The 26,361-nt window shown below is 34.5% G+C and overlaps 1 protein-coding gene across 44 annotated transcripts in view; it reads right to left on the reverse strand.

Annotated features, from left to right (window-relative positions):
- LOC109068981 (receptor-type tyrosine-protein phosphatase C-like) overlaps positions 1–25,938 on the reverse strand; it is a 44,915-nt gene extending 18,977 nt beyond the window's left edge. For 2 of the 44 annotated variants that reach the window (XM_042749408.1, XM_042749406.1), the window contains exons 1-16: positions 25,911–25,938; positions 15,490–15,510; positions 15,319–15,381; positions 15,003–15,026; positions 14,512–14,622; positions 14,293–14,382; positions 14,056–14,145; positions 5,839–5,859; positions 5,667–5,729; positions 5,351–5,374; positions 4,861–4,971; positions 4,669–4,758; positions 4,468–4,557; positions 4,208–4,297; positions 3,998–4,090; positions 3,687–3,776 (exon numbers count right to left, since the gene is read on the reverse strand). In XM_042749408.1, the coding sequence (XP_042605342.1) occupies positions 3,687–3,776; positions 3,998–4,090; positions 4,208–4,297; positions 4,468–4,557; positions 4,669–4,758; positions 4,861–4,971; positions 5,351–5,374; positions 5,667–5,729; positions 5,839–5,859; positions 14,056–14,145; positions 14,293–14,382; positions 14,512–14,622; positions 15,003–15,021 (982 nt within the window). In that variant the 5' untranslated portion in view covers positions 15,022–15,026; positions 15,319–15,381; positions 15,490–15,510; positions 25,911–25,938. Of the gene's footprint in view, positions 1–3,686; positions 3,777–3,997; positions 4,091–4,207; positions 4,298–4,467; positions 4,558–4,668; positions 4,759–4,860; positions 4,972–5,350; positions 5,375–5,666; positions 5,730–5,838; positions 5,860–14,055; positions 14,146–14,292; positions 14,383–14,511; positions 14,623–15,002; positions 15,027–15,318; positions 15,382–15,489; positions 15,511–17,584; positions 17,649–25,910 lie in introns of those variants that run through there. The other 42 variants (XM_042749449.1, XM_042749444.1, XM_042749409.1 and 39 more) reach the window with 41 other exon arrangements.
- Positions 25,939–26,361: the final 423 nt, after the last annotated feature.

Below are 26,361 nucleotides of genomic sequence, written 5' to 3' on the forward strand. Positions count from 1 at the left end.
CTATGTGTCGTCCCTTCCGCACCACAGACCATTGCTGCGGTTCACGTCCGAAGGATGAGAATATCAGTATGAGGTCCTGCCCTCCAGGCTGTCCCTGTGGCCCCATGTCTTCATGAAAGATGCGGAGAAGGCCCTTGTTCCCCTGAGAGGACAGGGTATTCTCATTCTCAACTACCTCGATGACTGGCTCATACTCGCTTACTCTCAGGATCAGTTGTGTGGACACAGAGATTTAGTTTTCTCACACCTCAGCCTGTTGGGCCTTCGGGTCAACTGGGAAAAGAGCAAACTCTCCCCAACACAGAGGATCTCTTTTCTCGGTATAGAGTTGGACTCGGTCGAACAGACAGCATGCCTCACGCAGGAATGTGCTCAGTCGGTGTTGAACTGCTTGAATACGTTCAAAAGCATGATGACAATTTCAGAGGCTCCTGGGGCATATGGCAACTATGGCAGAAGTCATGCTGCTGGGGCTGCTTCATATGAGACCGCTTCAGCACTGGCTCCATGGCTGAGTCCGGAGGTGGGCGTGGCAACGCAGCACTCACCGGGTCCAAGTTATACCGGCCTGCTTCCAAACTTTCACCCTGTGGTAAGACCTTGCATTTCTCCGGACAGGAGTGCCCCTAGACCAGGTCTCCAGGCATGCTGTGGTTCATACAGATGCCTCAAACACAGGCTTGCAGTGTCATGGGTTTGTACAGAGCCCCAACTGCACTGGCACATCAACTGCCTCGAGTTGCTGGCAGTGTATCTTGCCTTGATCTGTCTCAAGGGGTGCTTACGAGGCAAACATGTACTATTCGGACAACACTGCAACCATTGCGTACATCAACCGACAAGGTGGTCTGCACTCCCATCGCATGTCGCAACTCACCTGCCACCTCCTACTTTGGAGTAAGAAGCATCTGAGGTCGCTTTGTGCTGTTCACATTCCTGAACTGCTCAACTGGGCAGCCGATGAGCTGTCTCTAGCTGCGCTCCCGGGAGAATGGCAACTCCATCCCCAGATGGTCCAGCTGATTTGGAGACATTTTGGAGCCACTCAGGTAGACCTGTTTGCCTCTTCAGAAACCTCTTACTGCCTGTTGTTCTAGGGAACACTCGGCATTGACATACAGCTGGACCGGGGCCTTTGCAAATATGCGTTTCCCCCAGTAAGTCTTCTTGCACAGACACTGTGCAAGGTCAGGGAGGACAAGGAGCAGGTCCTGTTAGTGGCACCCTATTGGCCCACCCGGACCTGGTTCCCGGAACTAATGCTCCTTGTGACAGCCCTCCTTGGCCGATTCCTCTGAGGAAGGATCTACTGACTCAGAGACTGGGCACACTATGGCACCCACATCCAGACCTCTGGAAAACTTCATGTCTGGTCCCTGGATGGTACGTGGACGGTATGTAGGTTCTAGGTGACCTACCCAAAGAGGTGGTTGACACCATCACTTCAGCGAGAGCACTGTCTACGAGACACGCTTACGCTTGGAAGTGGAACCTGTTTGTCGAGTGGTGTTCTCCTCACCAAGAAGACCCCTGAAGATGCCAGATCATAGTCGTGCTGTCCTTCTTGCAGCAGGGGTTAGAGTGAAGGCTGTCTCCCTCCACCCTCAAATCTCACTGCGATCGCTGCTAACCACAACCCCGTAGAAGGGAGGTCGTTGTGGAAACATAATCTGTTCATCAGGTTCCTTAGGGGGGCGAGAAGGCTAAATCTTCCATGGCCCCCCATATACCCTCTTGGGACCTGACTCTAGTGCTCACAGCCTCTGCCTTTGCAGACAGTCGAGCTGAAGTTTCTGTCAATGAAAACTCTGCTCCTGCTTGCGCTGGCCTCCATCAATAGGGTAGGGGACCTGCACGCATTTTCGGTCGACGATTCGTGCCCAGAGTTTGGGCCAGCTGACTCCCAGGTAATACTGAGCCCCCGACCTGGCTATGTTCCCAAGGTTCTCACTACTCCCTTCAGGGATCAGGTGATGAGCCTGCAAGCGCTGCCCCCAGAGGAGGCGGACCCAGCCTTAGCTTTGCTGTCCCGTCCGAGCAATGCTACGTAGGCTGGGCACAAAGCTTCAGGACCTCAGACCAGCTCTTTGTCTGTAATGGAGGCCGGCAGAAGAGGAATGCCGTCTCTAAGCAGAGGATGGCCCACTGGTTAGTGAATGACATCACCCTGGCTATCAGGCACAGGATGTGCCCTGCCCAGTCAGGTTTGCGAGCTCACTTTACCAGAAGTGTTGCATCCTCCTGGGCGCTGGTTCGTGGTGCCTCGCTGATAGATATTTGTAAAGCTGCAGGCTGGGCGGCCCCCAACACTTACCTAGATTCTACAGCCTTTGTGTAGAGCCGGTATCCTCCTGTGTTCTCACCTCAAATGGGTAGAAGCACTGAGTGGGCCCGGCTTCGGGTCGGCTTGCTATAACTGCTCCAGAGGGTCCATACAGTAGACTTTGTTGAGCTCCTCTGTCCCCTCGGCAGCCAGACATCCAGCGCCAGGCCCTCTCTTGATGAATCCGTGAGAACCAGTAGAGGACTGTTTTACGGGAAGTGGCAGTATCTGTGGTCCGTTGTTAGGGATCCCAAATTCGTCGGTCATCTGACATTACGTCAGGAGTGACCGACTGAAAGGGAACGTCTCGGTTACGTATGGTAACCCTTGTTCCCTGAAGGAGGGAACAGAGGCATCACAAGAAAATACACTTTTACCTGTGGTGTCTGTGTTCTGTTGTTGTATAGTGGTGCGTGTGGGTAAGATTGATGTGATTGTCTGAGAGGCTTTCTGTTTAGAAGTGCTCCCTATATGATGATGAGTATTTGATCAAATCAGATGTTTATCATATACTTTTATCAAAGACATTAAATAAAAACATTAAATATAATGTAAAACACACTTTTACCTGTGGTGTCTGTGTTTCGTTGTTGTATAGTGGTGCTTGTGGGTAAGGTTGATGTGATTGTCTGAGTTTCTTTCTGTTTAGAAGTGCTCCCTATATGATGATGAATATTTGATCAAATCAGATGTTTATCTTATACTTTTTCACATTTATGGAAAAAACAACAACAACAATATTAAATATAATATAAAATGCACTTTTACCTGTGGTGTCTGTGTTTGGTTGTTGTATAGTGGTGCGTGTGGGTATGATTAATGTGCTTGTCTGAGTTTCTTTCTGTGTAGAAGTGCTGCCTATATGACGATGAGTATTTGATCAAATCAGATTTTTATCTTATAAAACTTCACATTTACAAAAAAAAAAAAAAAAAAAAAAACCTTTAAATATAATAAAAAACACACTTTTACCTGTGGTTTCTGTGTTTTGTTGTTGTATAGTGCTGCGTGTGGGTAAGATTGATGTGATTGTCTGAGTTTCTTTCTGTTTAGAAATGCTCCCTATATAATGATGAATATTTGATCAAATCAGATGTTTATCATATACTTTTCCCCATTTATGAAAACAACAACATTAAATATAATGTAAAACGCATTTTACCTGCGGTGTCTGTGTTTCGTTGTTGTATAGTGGTGCTTGTGGGTAAGGTTGATGTGATTGTCTGAGTTTCTTTCTGTTTAGAAGTGCTGCCTATATGATGATGAATATTTGATCAAATCAGATTTTTATCTTATACTTTTTCACATTTATGGAAAAAAACAACAACAACAATATTAAATATAATATAAAATGCACTTTTACCTGCGGTGTCTGTGTTTTGTTGTTGTATAGTGGTGCGTGTGGGTAAGATTGATGTGCTTGTCTGAGTTTCTTTCTGTTTAGAAGCGCTCCCTATATGATGATGAGTATTTGATCAAATCAGATTTTTATCCTAAGTTTTCACATTTATGAAAAAAAAAAAAAAAAAAAAAAAAAAAAAAAAAATATATATATATATATATATATATATATATATATATATATATATATATATATATATATATATATATATATATATATATATATATATATATATATAAAAACATTAAATATAATGTAAAACACACTTTTACCTGTGGTGTCTGTGTTTTGTTGTTGTATAGTGGTGCGTGTGGGTATGATTAATGTGCTTGTCTGAGTTTCTTTCTGTGTAGAAGTGCTGCCTACTGTATATGACGATGAGTATTTGATCAAATCAGATTTTTATCTTATACTTTTTCACATTTACAAAAAAAAAAACAAAAAAAAAAAACCTTTAAATATAATGTAAAATACACTTTTACCTGTGGTGTCTGTGTTTTGTTGTTGTATAGTGGTGCGTGTGGGTAAGATTGATGTGCTTGTCTGAGTTTCTTTTTGTTCAGAAGTGCTCCCTATAATAAGATGAAAATTATAAAAAATCAGATTTTTATCCAAAAAAAAAAAATTTATGAAAAAAAAAAAAAAAAAAAAAAAAAAAAAAATTTTCTTCATCCAATTACAAGTCACCTCAGACAAAAATATGACAAAAAGAAATTAAATATAATGTAAAATACACTTTTACCTGTGGTGTCTGTGTTTGGTTGTTGTATAGTGGTGCGTGTGGGTAAGATTGATGTGCTTCTCTGAGTTTCTTTCTGTGTAGAAGTGCTGTCTATATGACGATGAGTATTTGATCAAATCAGATGTTTATCATATACTTTTTCACATTTATGGAAAACAACAACAACAACAATATTAAATATAATATAAAATACACTTTTACCTGTGGTGTCTGTGTTTTGTTGTTGTATAGTGGTGCGTGTGGGAAAGATTGATGTGCTTGTCTGAGTTTCTTTCTGTTTAGAAATGCTCCCTATATAATGAGTATTTGATCAAATCAGATGTTTATCATATACTTTTTCACATTTATGAAAAAAAAAAAAAACATTAAATATAATGTAAAATACACTTTTACCTGTGGTGTCTGTGTTTCGTTGTTGTATAGTGGTGCGTGTGGGTAAGGTTGATGTGATTGTCTGAGTTTCTTTCTGTTTAGAAGTGCTCCCTACATGATGATGAATATTTTCTGCGCAGAATAAGGCATTAATGTGTGCTTTATAAGCACTAATAAACAATCAATATGCTAATAATATGCATGCTAATAAGCAACTAGTTAATAGGAAGAATTGGTCCCTATACTAAAGTGTTACCTTTTTTAAGATGAAATATGAATAAAAACATGCAATATGATTTTAATTACTTCAATATACATATGAATACATTTTTAAAATCTAAATTATTTATACCTAATTTTAATTCATTCATATTTAACAGCCAACATTGCCATATTAAATTACAAGAATACTGTAATATTTGATTTTAATAGGACAGTTTATAAAATCTTTACTTGTGATTGATTATATAGCACTGGCTGTGATAGTATCTCAAAAGAGGATAATCAGTACCTTTGTCATTTGATGTCATGTGATCTTGAAAATGAATAAATAAATAAATGATTATTATTGCAGCACAGGAACTGAATTTTTTGATGAACAAAAATAAATGTTTTATGTTAGTATCTATATTGCAGGATTTTTAAATGAGAAGCCTGGTGTTGCTTAAAAGGGCTTGCTCGGGTCTCAACAAACAAACAAACAAATAACACCTCTTGCTCAGTAACGTGCTCGCAGCATGGCATGATGGGAAGATGGAGGTCAGAGTGTGAGAGATTGTGCGTGAGAGAATAATAATGCAGGAGTGTGAGTTTGATGTCGGCTTTACCTTTGGTGCTGTCTGTAGGTGCGTTTGATAAAGTGGTGAGAGTGGGGAAATTTGTTTGAGGGACTGTAATGATAGATTGACAGCATGAAAAACTTGTAGTTTTCACTGATAAATATTTTATGACCCATATGTTTAATCAGGAACAGCATAACAGAAACAGAGGAACACTTACCTGCATCACTTGTTCCTGCATCTGTGGAAAGTGTGAGATAAACACCATATTAATTACCTTCATCAGAATTACATTATGCAATGGAACTTTTAATCATTGAAGTATTTCTGAGACTCAATAAACTGAATATCTTTTGTGTCAAAAGGAGAAAAATGATAATAAATAAATAAATAAATGAATAAAAAACACATTTTATGTGATATCAGACTACTTTCTGATCTTTTAGATTACTTTTGACCTAACACATTTATCCCATTGATTTATATAAGATAATATTGTACCATATTGACAAAAAAATACAAAGAGAATGAAAATATATTCTATTCGTTGTTATTAAAATGATGAAGTGCATTAAACTTTAAATTACATCTATGTTTCCCAAACAGGTGTCTGTAAAGAAACTGCAAATGAAAAGTGAATAATTAATTAAATAATAAAAAAATTAACATTTAAATAAATCATTTTAGAATGACAATGAAAATAAAACACTTACTAAAAAGCATAAAATATTATATTTGTTTACCAGCATGTTATGTGACAATTAACCAACGTCAAAGAACTGTGAACATGCATATGTGTTAAAATGTCAGGTGGTCTTCAAGTAAATATATTAGGTGAAACAGGTTTGGCTGACAATAATAATAATAATAATAAAAGTATGCAAATCCCTGCTTTACATGTAAAATAAATAAATAATAATAATAAAAAAACACAATTTTGTGCATTTTACTGTGTTTGAAAGACAAAAGCTTTCCTGAGACAAAGACTTGTGTGAATAATCTGTAATCATTTTATATTTTAAAATGTAATATAATCTAATTAAAAGTACTTAATTTTGGGAATCTAATTATGTAATCCAGATTACATGTAATCAGTTACTATGTAGCACTTTGTGTAGATATATATAAGAGAAATTATGTTTAAGAATTTTTAGAAATGTTTTTTTTTTTTAGAATACAAAAAACCCTAATATTACAATAATAATAATAATAATAATAATAATAATAATAATAATAAAAACTCAAACTAACTCATGTACAAGTAATCTGGGCACTTCATTACCTGTTTGAGGTGAAGACTAAACTCTATTCTCAGAAAGAAAAAAATGCAGATGTCTATCAAGTAAAAGTGCCAAACTTTCTAAGTGTGACTACTAGATACTGCTATTTTTTTTTTCTTACTGTAAAGCTATTTCAATAAATACTCTCAAGTAACATCCCAATCAGTGATGTGATGCTGGTTTGTTTTGTCTAGACCTATTTGTGAAGTTACCAAAAATGCACTAAAAATTAAAGCTGCAAGCAGTGATTAAAGGGCCCTCGCACCCGGGCTCACCACTACCTGGTGCCCATAGGAGAACAGCGAATGTTTGGCAATATGCTTATAAAATGGTAAATATTTGTGCCAAATTTCCTGCTGCCAACAGGTGGCGCTATGATTATAACTGAATATTGGCATTTAGATGTCTTCAGGCCAGGACTCTTTTTTTTTTATTAATTTTTTTTTATTTTTATATTTTTAAACAGGAAAAGATAAAGACAATCGGGCCTGACTCAGTATAAAACTGATTTTCAGCAGGTTCCTGCTCTGCAGAACATAAATATCACATACCCAACAAAACTCCTAGACAAGACAGCAAACAAACACACAAAGAGAGTGAGCATCAGGGGGAGACCATGAAGCCATCTCAGTGGTCACAGATATACCTGTTCATTAGATGGCGAGCAAATGTTATTTTAAATAGTCTTATTGATGTTATAGTTCTGATGTGCTGTGGAATCTCATTCCAGGCTTTTGTGAGCACATAAAAAAAAGATCTCTGTCCATAGCAGTTCCTAAAAGCCGGTAAAGGCACAAGTCCATTTGTAACAGATCTCGTAGTGCGCTTGAACCTTGAGTTGAGTTTTGGAACCAACGCAGTCAGTGCAGCTGAAGTGTGTCCATTTAAGGTTTGATAATACAAGTTTATCCCATGGGTTATTTTATAGCTCTGAAATGTCAAGGCATTACACAAAGATAGTGCAATACAGTGGTGAGTCCAGCCTGGAAGCCTGTTATGGATCTTATAGGCTCTATTATAGAGTCTTGTTACTGGTTCAAGGATCTCATTTGTTGTGAGTGACCAAACAGGTAAACAATACGACAGAGTGGACATAATGATAGCATGAAGATATGTTTTAGAAACAGAAAGCAACAAATATGGTCTAATTTTAATATAAACAAATAACTTTTGATTTAACTTTCTGGTTAAGGTTTGGACATGCTCACGATAAGTGAGATGTGAGTCAAGAGAGACTCCCAGATACTTATACGTGGATACAATTGAGGGCTTTTGATTAGAAAAGGTGATGGGATTGGATATAGATAGCTGTCTCCTAGATGAATAAAAATACATACATTCCGTTTTCTTAATATTAAGTGTTAAGTGGTTATCTTGCAGCCAGTTATGTAAATGCTGCAAATCTTTGTTAAGCTTGTATTAATTGTGTCAATGTTTGAACCAGAAAAATAACAGTGTCATCAGCATATAACAAAGAACTAGAAAAATTAAGCACATAAGGAAGATCATTAATGTACATAAGGAAAAGTAAAGGACCTAAAATGCTGCCCTGTGGAACTCCCATAGAACACACTCGTGCCTGTGATGTTACTGAGCCGATTTTTACAGTCTTAGATCTATCACTTAAATATGATATAGACATATCTATTGCGGAGGAGGACAATTGAAAAGAAAGAAGTTTATTTAACAAAATTTGATAATTAACTGTATCGAAGGCTTTTTGAAAATCTATGTACAGTATACAACTCCAGTAACCTGACCCTTATTTAAAGACGCATGTATCTGCTCAGTAAAAAGCAGCAAAGCCGACATGGTTGACCGCAAGGGTCGAAAGCCATGCTGGCAATCACTGAGCAGGTTATTGTCTTCAAGGTAACTGATTAGTTGATTATATAATGTTTTTTCAAGTAGCTTAGAAACAGCTGGGAGAATTGCAATTGGGCAGTATTGGAGACATTGGTTGGATCATCAGACTTAAAAATTGGGGTGATCTGGGGCGTTTTCCACATGGCAGGAAATACTGATTGCCTAATACACAGATTAACTAAATGATGAAAAAGCGGTATAAGAGTACTGGCATGAGTTTTAAGAAAAATCATGTTTAAATTATTTACATCACAAGCATGGGAAGCCTTCAACGAACACAAAATATTAGTTATATAATTTTGTGCAATTTCAGAAAAAGAGAATTGCTGAGATGCTGCTGGTACTGATGTGAGAAACAGAGGAACAGTAAATCCAGAGGATAATTCTTGTACAGATGCAATAAAATACTCATTGAAAGAATTAGCAATTGTATCATGATCAGTGAGAAGAGTACCATTTATGGATATTTGTAAACTGTTGTTATTTTTAATTTAGTTTTCATCAGTTAAAGATTTAATTGTTTGCCATAATGTTCTTGAGTTGGAGACCGTTCGATTAATTTGATTTTCAAAATAGATCTGTTTTACTTTGTACAATTCAAAATTACATTTATTTCTAAGCTGTACGAAAATAAGCTTAGCCTCAGGTGTTTTTAGTGATCTGTAGGCTTTCAAAGAGGAGGCCTTCTTTTTTAAAAGCTTCAAAATGTCAGAAGTTACCCAAGGTACTGTATTTTGCCTAATATGTATTTTACAGGTAGTAAATTTTTGACGTATTGTCTCCACTCTTCTATGGAAATTTGACAGAACATGATCAGGATTTTGCAAAGACATCTCATTACTCCAATCAGTATCAGCAAATTCAGCATTAAACTGAGACAATTTTGAGTTTGGTACTTTTTTAATATAATTATTTTTATGACATTTTGGATGTTTAAAACATTTCCTAATGACATACATGAGTGAATGATCTGAAACTGCTGTGTTTATCACTCCAGATATACCATACTTGGAGGGTTGATTAGTGAAAATAAGATCCAAAATAGAATTTCGTGTTTTACCAAATCTGGTGGGGATCTTTGATTAATTGATAAAGACCATATTTTATGGCAGTTGTTTTCAGAAGTTTAGATGAATTATCAATCCAATTCAAATTAATGTCACCAAGAATAACAAGCTCCTTAGTTTTAACAGATTTTATTAAGTCAGAAAACTGCAATAAATATGCAGTTGGACTGACATTTGGAGGCTTGTATGTGACAATAATAGTAACTGAGAATTGATTTGTAAAGTGAACAACTAGTTGAAGTGACTCTGAAATTGTTGAAATTTTAACTATAGAATGTGCATATTTTTTATTCACATAAAGAGCAACACCACCACCAATTTTATCAGTACTGTCTCTGTTATATAATGAATAGTTTTAATCGCAAGAAAGGAATCTGATATAACAGGGGTCAGCCATGATTCAGATATTGCCATAACATGAGCCTTAGTTTGAGCAAGCATTATTTTAAATTCATCCAGTTTGGGAACAAGGCTTCTCATGTTTTAGATGACAAATTTTGAAACCTCTAATTCTGCCAAGCTGGCATAAGGTAACTGGATTTTTCCTTAGACACGATCGTCTTTTTTGTGCTTTAACAGGTTTAGAATTAAAGCCTGGAATAACAAGAGGAGATTTAAATAGCAGCTGAGGTATAGTCGTTATGCCTTCAGGTTGTTGAGTGCACTGCAGTTGAGATAGGTCCAGGGGTGGGACACCTGCATGTAAACCCAGGCCCAGAGTGTTATTTAAAACATAAGTATAAAATCCCAGGAAATATAGAAAGGTGGACATAAAGGCATTTTTGCCAGGACCAGGGTTAAGTCAATAAAAAAAAAATCCAATGAATAAAGGAACAGAAAGAACAGAGAGTAAGAGTCTTGATGAGGACTGTCGGCGCTTATTTACAATAGCGACTCTCATGCCCATACTGTAGGTTTAAACTTAAAGTCATTTACTCACTGGTGGAAGATGATAACGCGGGTCGAAATGATTGTCCGTTCAAAACTCTTACCAAACATGTGAAGTTTGGGGCAGATAGGACATTGCATGTTTAAGTTAGTGTAAAACAAGTAATTTCCTGTTGCCAGCAGGTGGCGCTATGACTATAAATCAATATTGGCCTGAAGATGAGTTCAGGCCAGGACTCTTATCAAACATGTGAAGGTTGGAGCAGATTGGACATTGCATGTTTAAGTTAGTTTAAAACAAGTCATATCCTGTTTCCAGCCGGTGGCGGTATGATTACAACTGAAATATTGGCCTTAAGATCTGTTAAAGCCAGGACTCTTATCAAACATGTGAAGTTTACGGCAGATCAGACATTGCATGTTAGTGTGAAACAAGATATTTTCTGTGGCCAGCAGGTGGCGCTATAATTATAATTGAATATTGGCCTTTAGATGTGTCCAGGCCAGGGGTCTCATTTATAAAACTCTCCGTAGAGTTCATCCTAAAAGAGTATGTAGGCACAAAAGCTAGATTTTGCGTACGCACAAAAATTTTCAGATTTATAAAACCATAAAACCTCAGGGGAGGATTGTGCATACGTGCATCTCCACCTCGTCTCCCCCCTGAAATCACCATAAATGGAACTTACAACACCTAGTTTTACTATGCATAACCTCATCTGCATATCATTTCCATACATATTCCCATGCACGTGACACCATGTTTAACACCGAGAGATTAAGGAAATACGAGATGGGGACTATAATGCCATTTGTGCCATACAAATTAATTTTTATTGCTAAAAATTATCCAGTATCCTTGTTATGTTTTATAACAAATATATGAAAATATCCATACAAACAAAATGATTTAAAGTTGTTCTCAGATATATTTTAGAATAGAGTTGATCTCATTCTTTTACCCTGGCCAAATAGTATTTCAACTGTTTTAAACTTTAAAATTCAAATCTATTAAATGTATGCAGTTTTGCTGATGAACATCTTTTAGCTATTTTTAATGGAAACAGATAGGCTCATATTTATTGCAGTGTAAATACAATTGTCTGATTCGGCTCGTCACTGACAAAGTATTTTAAAAAGGAAACGTGCAAATCTTACCGTTTTATCCTAGTTATATCCTTCAAATATAGTGGTATTTTGTATTATGTTGTTGAGATGCATTCACACGTAAAATTATTTAGCCTATTGTTAATAAAATTATGTAAATATGTTTTTTTGTAAAATTATGTAATTTCAGTGTTTATCTCCATTAATGCGAGTGGAGTATTTAATATAAATGTGTATATCAACATGAAAACAGAGTTTAAAATCGCTGTTTACCTAATTACTTTTCTCACTCCAGGAAAAAGAGTTTGTACGCATGGTCTAGAATGTTCGTATGGTGCGTTCATATTTACGGCAAGTTTATTTTTTTATAAATCACGATATGTGCGTGGAAAATTGCATACGCATGTTTCTATGCCCATTTTGTGCGTATGCCACATTTATAAATGAGACCCCAGGACTCTTATAAAACGTGTAAAGTTTGGGCCTGATTGGGCATTATATGCATGAGTTACAATAACTTCCTATTTCATAGTGTGGGGAAGTCGTGGCCTAATGGTTAGAGAGTTTGACTCCTAACCCTAAGGTTGTGGGTTCGAGTCTCGGGCCGGCCACGACTGAATTACCCTTGAGCAAGTCACCGAACCCCCAACTGCTCCCCGAGCACTGCAGCATAAATGGCTGCCCACTGCTCCGGGTGTGTGTTAACGGTGTGTGTGTGTGTGTGTTCACTGCTGTGTGTGTGCACTATGGATGGGTTAAATGCAGAGCACAAATTCTGAGTATGGGTCACCATACTTGGCTGTATGTCACATCACTTTCACTATTTCCCTTTCATAGTATTAATTGCGTGCTTTAGCAATTAGTAAGTGTTGCTAATATGTTTGAGAATATTTCTAGCATTATTAGCACACAATGGCATATTTTACTGTGTTGCTAATAGTGCATAACAGTGTAAAACATGTAATTTCCTGTTTCCAGTAGGTGGTGCTATAACTATAACCAAATATAAGCATGTAGGTGTCTTCAGGCCAGGACTCTAATCAAACGTGAAGTTTGAGGCAGATTGGACACTGTATGCATGAGTTACAGTAATTTCCTGTTTCATTGCATTAATAGCATGCTTTAACACTTAGCTAAGTGTTGCAAGCATGTTTTAGCATGCTTCTAGAATGTTGGCAGCCTATTAACACTTGTTAATGCTTTTTTACTAGGAGTCCATAACAGTGCTAAACATGTCACTTCCTGTTGCCAGCAGGTGGTGCTATGACTAAAATCGAATACGGGTATGTTGATGTGCTCAGGACAGGACTCTTATCGAACTTGTGAAGTTTGGGGCAGATCGGACATTGCTTGCCTGAGTTACAGCAACTTCCTTTTTCAGTATATTAGTAACATGCTTTAGCACTTAGCTAAGTGTTGGTAGCATGTTGTAGTATGTTTCTAGCATGTTGCCAGTGTATTTAGCACTTGCTGACACTTTTTAATATGTTCCTAGGAGCCCATAACAGTGTTAACCATGTCACTTCCTGTTTCCAGCAGGTGGCGCCATGACTATAACTGAATTTGGGCATTGGGCAATTTAGGACAGAACACCTATCAAACGTGTGAAGTTGGGGGCTGATCGGACATTGCTTGCCTGAGCTACAGCAGCTTCCTGTTTCATGGCGAAACATCAAATTTGTCAGGCTGCCAGGGACACGCCGCTTGACGAAAACTCAAGATCTTCACAATTTAACGTCACGCAGGTCTTATGATGACCCTCACCAAATTTGAAGATGATCCGCTTAAAACTGTAGGAGGAGTTCGTCAAAGTACGAGGCATGGAAATGCCAAAAACTGCACAAAAATCGTACAGGAAATTCAAAATAACGTACTTCCTGTTAGGTTTTGGATTTTGTAGCTAGAGACTTTTTTATAGGTAATGGTGTGTTACACGTGTGTGCCAATTTTCATGCATGTACGTAAAATGAAGCTCGAGGCACACTCCGTTGAAATTTTACAGGTGGCGCTATCGAGCCATTTTGCCACACCCTCTTCTGAAACCCATATCAGATGTAAATTTTCGCCAGTTCTAACATGTGAGAAAATCTTTGTGATTTTCTGATTAGAAGTGCTCCCTATATGATGATGAGTATTTGATCAAATCAGATGTTTAAATTTTTTCACATTTATGAAAAAACAACAACAACAACAAAAAAACATTAAATATAATGTAAAATACACTTTTACCTGCGGTGTCTGTGTTTTGTTGTTGTATAGTGGTGCTTGTGGGTAAGATTGATGTGCTTGTCTGAGTTTCTTTCTGTTTAGAAGTGCTCCCTATATGAAAATGAATATTTGATCAAATCAGATGTTTGTCTTATACTTTTTCACATTTATAAAAAAGCAAAAAACAAACAAACAAAAAAACAAATCAAACAACAACAACAACAAAAACATTAAATATAATGTAAAATACACTTTTACCTGCGGTGTCTGTGTTTTGTTGTTGTATAGTGGTGTGTGTGGGTAAGATTGATGTGCTTGTCTGAGAGTCTTTCTGATTAGAAGCACTCCCTATATGATGATGAATATTTGATCAAATCAGATGTTTATCACATACTTTTTCACATTAAAAAACAATAACAACAACAACAACAACAACAACAACAAAAACATTAAATATAATGTAAAATACACTTTTACCTGTGGTGTCTGTGTTTTGTTGTTGTATATTGGTGCGTGTGGGTAAGATTGATGTGCTTGTCTGAGTTTCTTTCTGATTAGAAGTGCTCCCTATATGATTATGAGTATTTTCTGTGCAGAATAAGGCATTAATGTGTGCTTTATAAGCACTAATAAACAACCAAAATGCTAGTAATATGCATGCTAATAAGCAACTAGTTAATAGGAAGAATTGGGCCCTATACTAAAGTGTAACCTTTTTTAAGATGACATAAGAATAAAAACATGCAATATGATTTTAATTACTTCAATATAAATATGAATACATTTTTAAAATCTAAATTATTTATAACTGATTTTAATTCATTCATATTTAACAGCCAACATTGCCATATTAAATTACAAGAATACTGTAATAATTTTATTTTAATAGGACAGTTTAGAAAATCTTTACTTGTGATTGATTATATAGCACTGGCTGTGATAGGACCTCAAAAGAGGATTATCAGTACCTTTGTCATTTGATGTCATGTGATCTTGAAAATGAATAAATAAATGATTATTATTGCAGCACAGGAACTGAATTTTTTGATGAACAAAAATAAATGTTTTATGTTAGTATCTATATTGCAGGATTTTTAAATGAGAAGCCTGGTGTTGCTTAAAAGGGCTTGCTCGGGTCTCAACAAACAAACAAACAAATAAATAACACCTCTTGCTCAGTAACGTGCTCGCAGCATGGCATGATGGGAAGATGGAGGTCAGAGTGTGAGAGATTGTGCGTGAGAGAATAATAATGCAGGAGTGTGAGTTTGATGTCGGCTTTACCTTTGGTGCTGTCTGCAGGTGTGTTTGATAAAGCGGTGGGAGTGGGGAGATTTGTTTGAGTGACTGTAATGATAGATTGACAGCATGAAAAACTTGAAGTTTTCACTGATATATATTTTATGACCCATATGTTCAATCAGGAACAGCATAACAGAAACAGAGCAATCTTACCTTTATCACCTTTTCCTGTATCTGTGGAAAGTGTGAGATAAACACCATATTAATTACCTTCATCAGAATAACATTATGCAATGGAACTTTTAATCATTGAGGTATTTCTGAGACTCAATAAACTGAATATCTTTTGTGTCAAAAGGAGGTGTTTTCGCTGCTCTCCTACATGATTATGTGGCTATATTATTTTTATTATTGGGACTTCTCTCAGAACAGATATGGGATCCAATAGTTGAAAACCACTATTGCAGAGGAAACTATAGACACTGGTGGGTAGATGACTTACAAATTGAAGTCCATTACTGATTCCAAATTATAAAAATAAAAAAAACACATTTTATGTGATATAACCAGACTACTTTCTGATCTTTTAGATTACTTTTAATCTAAACACATTTATACCATTGATTTATATAAGATAATATTGTACCATATTGACAAAAAAATACAAAGATAATGAAAATATATTCCATTCGTTGTTCTTAAAATGATGAAGTGCATTAAACTTTAAATTACGTCTATGTTTCCCAAACTGGTGTCTGTAAAGAAACTGCAAATGAAAAGTGAATAATTAATTAAATAATAATAATAATAATAAAAATTTAATAAATCATTTTAGAACGACAACGAAAATAAAACACTTACTAAAAAGCATAAAATATTATATTTGTTTACCAGCATGTTATGTAACAAACAAACAACAAAAAACAACTGTGAACATGCATATGTGTTAAAATGTCAGGTGGTCTTCAAGTAAATATATTAAGTGAAACAGGTTTGGCTGACAAAAAAATAAATAAAAAAAATAAAAAATAAAAAAATAAAAAAATAAAATAATTAAATCACGTGATTTTGTGCATTTTACTGTTTGATTGACAAAAGCTTTCCCGAGACAAAGACTTGTGTGAATAATCTGTAATCAACTAATTAATAAAAAAGTAAATTAGTATTTTAAAATGTAATATAATCTAATTACAAGTACTCAATTTTGGGAATCTAATTATGTAATCCAGATTACATGTAATCAGTTACTACGCAGCACTTTGTGTAGATATTTAAGAGAAATTATGTTTAAGAATTTTTAGAAATTTTAATAATACAATAAAACAAAAATAACAATAAAAAAAAAAAAAAAAAAAAAAAAATAATAACAACAACAACAACTCAAACTAACTCATGTACAAGTAATCTGGGGACTTCATTACCTGTTTGAGGTGAAGACTGTGGGGTGTGTTGTTGTAAAGTGAGTGCAGGAGTGTTTTGTGCTGTTTTAAACTAATAATAATTTTTAGATGTCTATCAAATAAAAGAACCAAACTTTCTAAGTGTGACTACTGGATACTGCTAAACATTTTTGTACTATAAAGCTATTTCAATAAATACTCTCAAGTAACATCCCAATCAGTGACGTGATGCTGGTTTGTTTTGTCTAGACCTATTTGTGAAGTTACCAAAAATGCAATAAAAATGACATTTGTTATAGATTATATAAAAAACACTTTTCTATTATACAAATGTTTTCAGAAACTAATGAATATGATTGATTATTGGAAGAGGAGCCACATCTATTCACCTACAAGTAACCCAAGCGCTTCATTACTGGTTCTAATGCAGACTGTGTGGTTAAAACTAGGATGCGTGTGGGAATATGGTGTATGTTGGCATCTGTTCACAGGATAGGGGTCACATATTCATTTAAAAGGACTTACGCTTACAGACTTTAAAGTCAACATGAAATGCCATTCACTTTTTGTATTATTTGCAACGGCCATCTAAAATAATGCCTTGGTTTTGGTTAATATTATTTTGCTCCCCATATGCGTGACCCATATCTATTTATCATGTGAAGACATCAGCCTGAAGAAAAGTTATTATGAGACTTGTATAGGGAAACCCTTCTTATATATTAAGATTAGCAACATTATAAAAGTATAACACTGCTCATGAGCGCAGCACTGAAGGAGAGTTCACAGTGTGGCATGATGGGAGGATGGAGGTCAGAGGTCATGAGTGGGACAGACTGAGTGGTATATAAATACTTTATTGTGCTTGATTTATTTTCTGCTGTGGTGATGCGTGTTGTCGTGGTTACCTTTAATGGTAGGTGAGGCAGTGGTGGGAGCAGTGGATTGCGTGAGGTTGATGGATGGGTCAGCACTGACACCTGATTGACAATTATATAGTTTAAACTGGATCCAAAAACAGACTATATGCATAAAGTCGACACATTTTCCATCGGATTAACAAACCAAATGCAGCAATAACCAAAAAAAACAGTTATAAATATATATAAAATAACATGTTTTTAATACTTACCCTTTATTAATATCAGTTAATTTGTTAACATGAACTACTGTCGCAATAAGCAACAGAAATACTTCTAAAAATTGTATTGTTTGAAATATTTCAAAAACTGTAACAAATAGAATGCTAATTGTTAGTTAATATTAGTTAATGCACTGCTAAAAAGCATGTTATGTGACAATTAACCAACATCAAAGAGCAGTGAACATGCAAATGTGTTAAAATGTCAGGTGGTCTTCCAGTAAATATATTAGGTGAAAGAGGTTTGGCTGACAAAAAAACAACAACAACAACAACAAAAAGAATTAAATCACATGATTTTGTGCATTTTACTGTGTTTGAAAGACAAAAGCTTTCCTGAGACAAAGACTTGTGTGAATAATCTGTAATCACCTAATCAATAAAAAGGTATCTGAGTATTTTAAAATGTAATATACATATATATGAGAATATTACAACGACAATAATAATAATAATAATAATAATAATAATAATAATAATAATAATAATAATAATAATAACAACTCAAACTAACTCATGTACAAGTAATCTGAGCACTTCATTACCTGTTTGAGGTGAAGACTGTGTGGTGTGTTGTTGTAAATTGAGTGCAGGAGTGTTTTGTGCTGTTTTAAACTAACAATAATTTTTAGATGTCTATCAAATAAAAGAACCAAACTTTCTAAGTGTGACTACTAGATACTGCTAAACATTTTTTTTACTATAAAGCTATTTCAATAAATACTCTCAAGTAACATCCCAATCAGTGACGTGATGCTGGTTTGTTTTGTCTAGACCTATTTGTGAAGTCACCAAAAATGCAATAAAAATGATCACCTACATAGATTATATAAAAACACTTTTATATAATGCAGATGGTTTTCAGAAACTAATAAATATGACAGATTATTGGAAGATGAGCCACATCTATTCACCTACAAGTAACCCAAGCGTTTCATTACTGGTTCTAATGCAGACTGTGTGGTTATAACTAGGATGCGTGTGGGAATGTGGTGTATGTTGGCATCTGTTCACAGGATAGGGGTCACATATTCTTTTAAAAAAGACTTACGCTTACAGACTTTAAAGTCAACATTAAATGCCATTCACACTTTTGTATTATTTGCAACGGCCATCTAAAATAATGCCTTGGCTTTTGGTTAATATTATTTTGCTCCCCATATGCGTGACCCATATCTATTTATTATGTGAAGACATCAGCCTGAAGAAAAGTTATTATGAGATTTGTATAGGAAAAACCTTCTAATATATTAAGATTAGAAACATTATAAAAGTATAACACTGCTCATGAGCGCAGCACTGAAGGAGAGTTCACAGTGGTGGCATGATGGGAGGATGGAGGTCAGAGGTCATGAGTGGGACAGACTGAGTGGGAGAGAGATACTGTATAATGCTGGAGTGTGTGTCTGCTGATGCGATTCGTCTTGTCTACCTTAACTTTAATGTGAGGCAGTGGTGGGAGCAGTGGATTTGGATTGCGTGAGGTTGATGGATGGGTCAGCACTGTCACCTGATTGACAATTATATTGTTTAAACTGGATCCAAAAACAGTCTATATGCATAAAATCGACACATTTTCCATCGGATTAACAAACCAAATGCAGCAATAACCAAAAAAAACAAAAACAAAAAAAATATATGAATATATATTGAAATAACATGTTTTTTTTTTAAAACTTACCCTTTATTAATATCAGTTAATTTGTTAACATGAACTACTGTAGCAATAAGCAACAGAAATACATCTAAATATTGTATTGTTTGAAATAACTTCAAAAACTGTAACAAATATAATGCTAATTGTTAGTTAATATTAGTTAATGCATTGACTAACATTAACTAATGGGGCATCATTGTAAAATGTTATGAAATTGAGATTTTGTATTCGTCAAAGACAGATGAATTTGCACCAAAACCCCACAAAGTTTGATTGGGTGCACGACCTTCAATGTCAACAATAAAAGACATGAGAAGTTAAAGTTAAACAACTGCTCAATATTCATGAACTATTTTTCATAATTACATATTTATTCATAAAAACGAATTTAATATAAACTTATATCATATAAACTGTCCAAAAATATGTCAAAATCTCCAAAATATGTTTGGAAAAACACTTCACTTTTTTGGTAGAAAATGGTATGTCTACATCTAAACTTTCCAAATGTGTTTTAAACTAGATATGAATAAGATTTCTCCTTTTCATCATCTCATACATCCTTATCACTGTCCTATCCTTCACAAACTGCTGAAAGACTATTAGCTGTTGTTTCTGCTGTTTTGTCTTCTTCAGTGTGTGAGGGTAAGGGGCCTGTGACTGAAGGGAAAAGCAAGTTCAGTTTAGATGGTCCAGCATAAGATTTAACTACAAACACTAAAACACTAAACTACAAACTTATACAACAGACCAAAGTGTCTTCTAGCAAGTCGTACACTTTCAACTCCTTTGATGAAGCCAATGTTTTACATGATGAAAGAAAAAAAAAAAAAAAACCAAAATTAACACTACACAAAAAAATCACTTCGAAACAAACACAAAAAAAAATTTATTAAAAAAAAAAAATATATAGGATATAGGGAATTTACTGAATATTTATATAATTTATTAATAAAGAGAAAGAGAAAGAGAAAAGAATTGTGTAAAAACAATTTTTACTTTGAAATTGAAATTGCTAGCAAATTTCACAAATATTTATAAAAACAAGTAGAGTAAGTTAAGGTCCTTGGTGTCCGACACTTTCGTATTGATTTTTTTCCCTCATATTCATCATCCTATAAATTTGTCACGCACCTCTCAAAATGCTTGCTACAGATGCGAAAAACAGAGAAAATTTTACCCGATCCAAATTTTTTATGACAGACGAATGTTTCATATTAATCTTTAAATCATATTAAATTAAAAATTTTCTTAAATTAAAACCTATATAATCCTTAAAAACCTATACAACTTTGCTTATTAAAAAAAAAAAAAAAATAAATAAATAAATAAACAGTGTAGCAATGGCCATATATTCAATTATTTTCCAATTATAATTTGCTTAATACAAATAACTTAGCTAAAAAATAAATAATTGAGTTCCCTGACAACTAAAAAGCTCTGTTTATTTTAAAAACAAATCAACTATTGCACACTAAAAATCACCTTCGCATAATATTCCGCATCTCTTTTCTTTGAAACTCAAGACGGCTCCTTGTGAAAACTGTAAGCTTTGGTCTGAAAGGGGAAGGGAGTTACTAGCAGTGGTCTGTATGTGGTGCGACCTGGCTGCCATGGAAACACAGCGTGCACACAAACTATTTCAGTTTCTCAACCACAGCTTCCTGTAGCACGACAAAACCCTTCCCCCTTCTCAAGGCTCTGTCACTTTGCTTTCTTTTCTTTTGTTCGGCTCAGTATAGTGTGCTTCTGGCAAATATATATGGCCATATAACTCATACACAGTACGTGTGCGGAAGGGGGAGGGGTCAAATGTACTCGTGTGGGTGGGGGTAGATAATTATAGATTCTAGACTATAGATATGCAAATTATATCTATGCAACTCTTCTAAATCTTCTACATGAGAGCTTCGACTATAACTAGAATACTGTAAAATGTTAGTTAACCAGACTACTAATCTAATGCAGTGTTAAGATAAAGTATTTTGTGGAAAGATTTGGTATTTTTTGATACTAAATTTGCGAAGATTAATTATTTTTAGAATCCTGAAAATCTCATAATAGCGTTCTTTAACTTTTAACTCTGAATAACTTTAGTTTTAGCTCAGAGTAGCAGTACTTTTCACTTATTTTCTTTGCCGGATGTGGTTTTGCTCGACTTGGTTCACAACTTGAAGTGCATGTATCTTGAGCGTAGCTGTTTTAGCAGGTCCACCCATTACATGGAACATGACAGAATGAGAAAAGTGACTTTAATTGTACAGTTATTTTGTTGTTCACTTTCACAAGATTCTTTTTTAAATTGACTTTCTTGTCACAGCAATGACACATAAACCTTCAATCTCCTGCAAGTTAATATTTAACCTGCTTTTAAAGTTTGATCTAAACCTCCAAACTGTGCTATATTCACAAACATTGACTATTTAAACAATGCATATTACTTATTTTCAATAATAATTTAATGTAACTTAATGTAGCACCTTTTTAAACAATAATTAAAGCTCAAGTTTAAAAAAGGTTTCCCCAACAGAAGATGTCTTCAGCATTATTTGGTTTAATAATTTTAGTTACAATATATTATGCCATTTCTAATCAATTTAGGAGTTTAAACCTGAATTTTTATTTATTTATTTTCATTCCAAGTGGTTGAAAGTGTGTATCAAACACCGCAAGATTTTGAGATTATTACTTAAAATTTTAAGGAAATAATATTACTATTATTACAAGTTATTATTGTTAACACTTTAGGATAGGGACCAATTCTCACTATTAACTAGTTGCTTATTAGCATGCATATTATTAACATATTGGCGGTTTATTAATGCTTATAAAGCACATATTCTGCATGAACATATTCTACATCCCTACCTAACTATTAATAAGCAGCACAAAATCCAAAAGACAACCAAAAGAATTGTTAAAATTTATTATTTAAAAGCCATGAAGTTCTTACTAATTCTTTCCTGACATATCAGACTTAAACTTTCTGTTTAAATCACTATTTTTACTTCAACACCAAGGTTGCAACACATATCTATCATCTTTAAAAACACAAAGATTTGAAGATAGTATGAGAGCGACTTAAAGGAACATACAGGTATATATATAAATATAAAAAAATGCAGTATTTAAATTAATTCAACTTTATAGTCTTCTCTCTCTTTTTTAAATAATTGTTAGTTTGTAAAAATTGTGCCATTTCTTTTCAGTCTCCTAACTAATGAAACCAAAGCAGTCCCACAAAACAAAAAAAAACACACACTGTCAAAAAAGTAACACACACATACATATATACATAACACATAATTCACGTACATACATCCTTCGACGACTTAAACCGCTCATTCTTAAGATGCAGACATGAAATCAACAATCAATCCAATGACAAGACTTGATATGAATTGTGTTTACATGCAACAAAAGCTAGTAATAATCAAAAATCAGCTTATTGTAAACATTGAATAATGCAATAAAACCAAGTTTTGCCAAGTAATAAAGTGTAAAGGTTTAGAAACTGGCAAGTTATGAGTTCTTTTACAGCAAGACCCTGAGAAGGACATGCTAAAACAATTATTTAATTGTTGCCTCAATGGTTTCACACACATTGTGCAGTTGATACCTTGAGGAGATCACTGTAACTGATTTCACACTTGAAATTACTTTAGTCAGTGTAACCTATTTGAGTCAGGTTGATTTGGTCATATTTTTTTTTTTTTTTTTTAAATGTATATCTGTCTAACCTACGCTAATGTTCAAAATTAAATGTTCAAATTTGGGTCATTGTTTACTCATCCTCATTTTATTACTTTTTTGTTTGTAGACCACAAAATAAGATGTTGTATGTTTATGCTGCTGTTTTCCATGAGCTGTCAAGCTCCACAAATGACAAAAAAGGACAATCAAAGTCCACATTCAGGATATTAGTCTTCTGAAGTCATATGATGATTTAAGACTTTCGGCCTGTTCCTTGCACAAAGATATTATATGACTTCAGAGACCATATGAACTACTTTTATGATACATTTAGTTATTTTTAAGGCTCAAAACCTTTGGTCACCATTAACTTTTACTGTAGGGAAAAGTGCAGCATGAACATTCTTCTAAATAGCTTCTTCTGTGTTCTACAAATGAAAGAAAGTCTTACAGTTTTGGAACAACTTTATATTTTTAATATTCATTTTCTGATGAGCCTTTCTTTTAAATAAACCTACGGACAAATAAAGACACTGAAATAAGCCTGAAAAGTAGATTTTGTGAATATTCCCATGAGCACTGAGTCTTAAAGCCTCGATCTCACATGTACGCCCATCTTTCGATGCCTTTCTTCCTGTTCTATGTGATTTGCATGTACAGTGCAGTCACAAGGATTCTCATCCGGTCTCAAGCCACAACACATTTAAATATAGTGAAAAGACATTTAGATGCAACACGTCTCATGGCACTTCTTCAGCAACTCTCGCAAGCACCATTTTAGCCGGCAAATTTACGAGATGCAGAAACCGGCTCAAAATGGAACAAGGAAGTGGTCAGAGTCTCACTTGCCTGTGCAGTGAGACATCATGTTCAACAGTATCATGCAATGTGACACCCAAAAGACATTCAAATGAATAATATAATATAATATAATATAATATAATATAATATGATCAATATAATATAATATAATATAATATAATATAATATAATATAATATAATATAATGCCTAACGTGCACTCAAAATATGTCATAAGAAAAATCAAGTATGTGATCACTATTTATTTATTTATTTATTTTTTGTGATTTGATATTGTAACTTGGGATATTGTCATGTGATATTATTATTATTATTATTATTATTATTATTATTATTATTATTATTATTCTCTGTTGCTTGCTGGAAATTTATGTAACAACATCCCGGCAACAACTCTTTTGTGTTGTGCATGGTCCCTGTTAAATAAATAAACTAAACTAAGCTAAAAAAATACAAATAAAAACTGTGGGTTTTGAATATTTCACATTGAATTTAATCTTGTGGGTTGATCATTTTCTCATTCATTATTATTATTATTTTTATTTTTTTTAATTAATTAATTTTTTTTTTTGGATGAGGCACCGCCCCTGGAAAAAAAAACACCCTTTTAATTTACAGTACATGTAAATGAACCTATTGATGACCAATCAGAAGGCAGAACTTGTATAATTTGTTTTATATTTACTTGTATTATTTTATTTATTTATCTATTTAGATTCCATGTTTTTATGCAGTAAAAATACTAAACATAATTTAAAAAAAAAAAATGGGTAAATTCTATGCAATTGAAAATATTGAAAAAATATATTATACAATTCTAAAATGTACATATACTGTATTACATTGAAATATATATTGTATTATATTATATTATATTATATTATATTATATTATATTATTAAACATTATATTATATTATATTATATTATATGCCAAAAACAAAAACAAATTTCAGTTGCTGATGCAACAGGCTGATGCAATTTTCCCACAATACTCCAAAGGACTCAACTCAAGAACATCAAAAATGGTTCTTCACAAGAAGACCCTGAGAACATTTACTTTCAAGACAGCTGAACAGCACTCTATTAAATAACAAAGAGATCCTCAACAGCATCCATCAGAATGTGTCACGTGAAAGCAGGGATGATTGATTGACAGCTCGGCCTCCGCACTGGTCAAATCTAGCAGAACCTCGAGCTAGTTTGAGGGGATACGCCCAAACCAGCCAGATCTTTGACAGCTCCTTTACCAGGTAACACAAACTAGAACCCAACACACCTCTCACAAATGTCCCGCCACAGAACCTTTCAAAATATCATGTTAGGAATTTTGCAAAGCGCTCTTTGGCAACATGTTGCAAGCTCTGACTGTACTCCGATTCTGTACAAAGCAACAACTTCTCACTTTGGTCGTCTAAAGAAAATTCCCCTTCTTCTTGGTGAACAACGGTGGAGATTCTCAGTAAAATAATAATATTTCTAACAAACAATACTTAACATAAATTGAGGACTCAGGCACCAAAATAAGTTTGCCCTGCATATACACATTAAGATTTAATTATCATCGAAATCCCTGCCAAGATTCGAATAAGCACTCATTCACTAATTTATTTTATGTTAATATTTTAGTGTTACGACTAGTGATGATAAATAAGCTTCAATAAACTCTATTTACTATTGAGAGATGTGTATTAACACACAACACAGAAACTGGACCAAAATATGAATGGATCTACACCACAACAATGACCCTCTATAAGTAATGCGAACAATTAATTCACAAAATGCCACATAATACAAAACACAGCAGTAAATATAACTTAATTTTTTATAAGATAAATACATATACCATCGCAAATTTGCTTGTAAATAAATATTTTAAAAAATAATAAAAAAACTGTAAAAATAAAATGTTATACTTACATAAGACCAAGCATAGGACCAAAACCAAGTATCCCAAAAAAAACAACCATATCCAAAACCAAAAAATCAAAATCCAATACAAAAAAACCATATGTCCTATTTGAAACAGACACAGTTCTGGGTTAACCATCAGAAAGCGTACTGGCTTTTTGGTCTATCTTGCTCTGTTTTCATGTAATCTTACGTGTTCTCATGCGTCTAATCAGTCGGTTCAGTTGCCGGTGAGTTTTCACCTTCAAAAAAATCCTTAAGCTGTTTTTTGGGGTCTAGAGACAGCAGAGCAGTGTCAGAGACACTCTCCTCTTCAGCTTTGCGTTAAGGCCCTTTCTTTACAGGAAGTTGCATTTTCATCTACGCCACACATCTCTCGCCTTCTACTGTGTCGTCCTTCAAATGGGAAATGAGAGAAAATGATCTCACTTTGGCTTTTTTTACCGACAACCAGCATCCA

Source organism: Cyprinus carpio, chromosome B22 (genome assembly GCF_018340385.1).
Source record: "Cyprinus carpio isolate SPL01 chromosome B22, ASM1834038v1, whole genome shotgun sequence".
Lineage (NCBI taxonomy): Eukaryota > Metazoa > Chordata > Actinopteri > Cypriniformes > Cyprinidae > Cyprinus > Cyprinus carpio.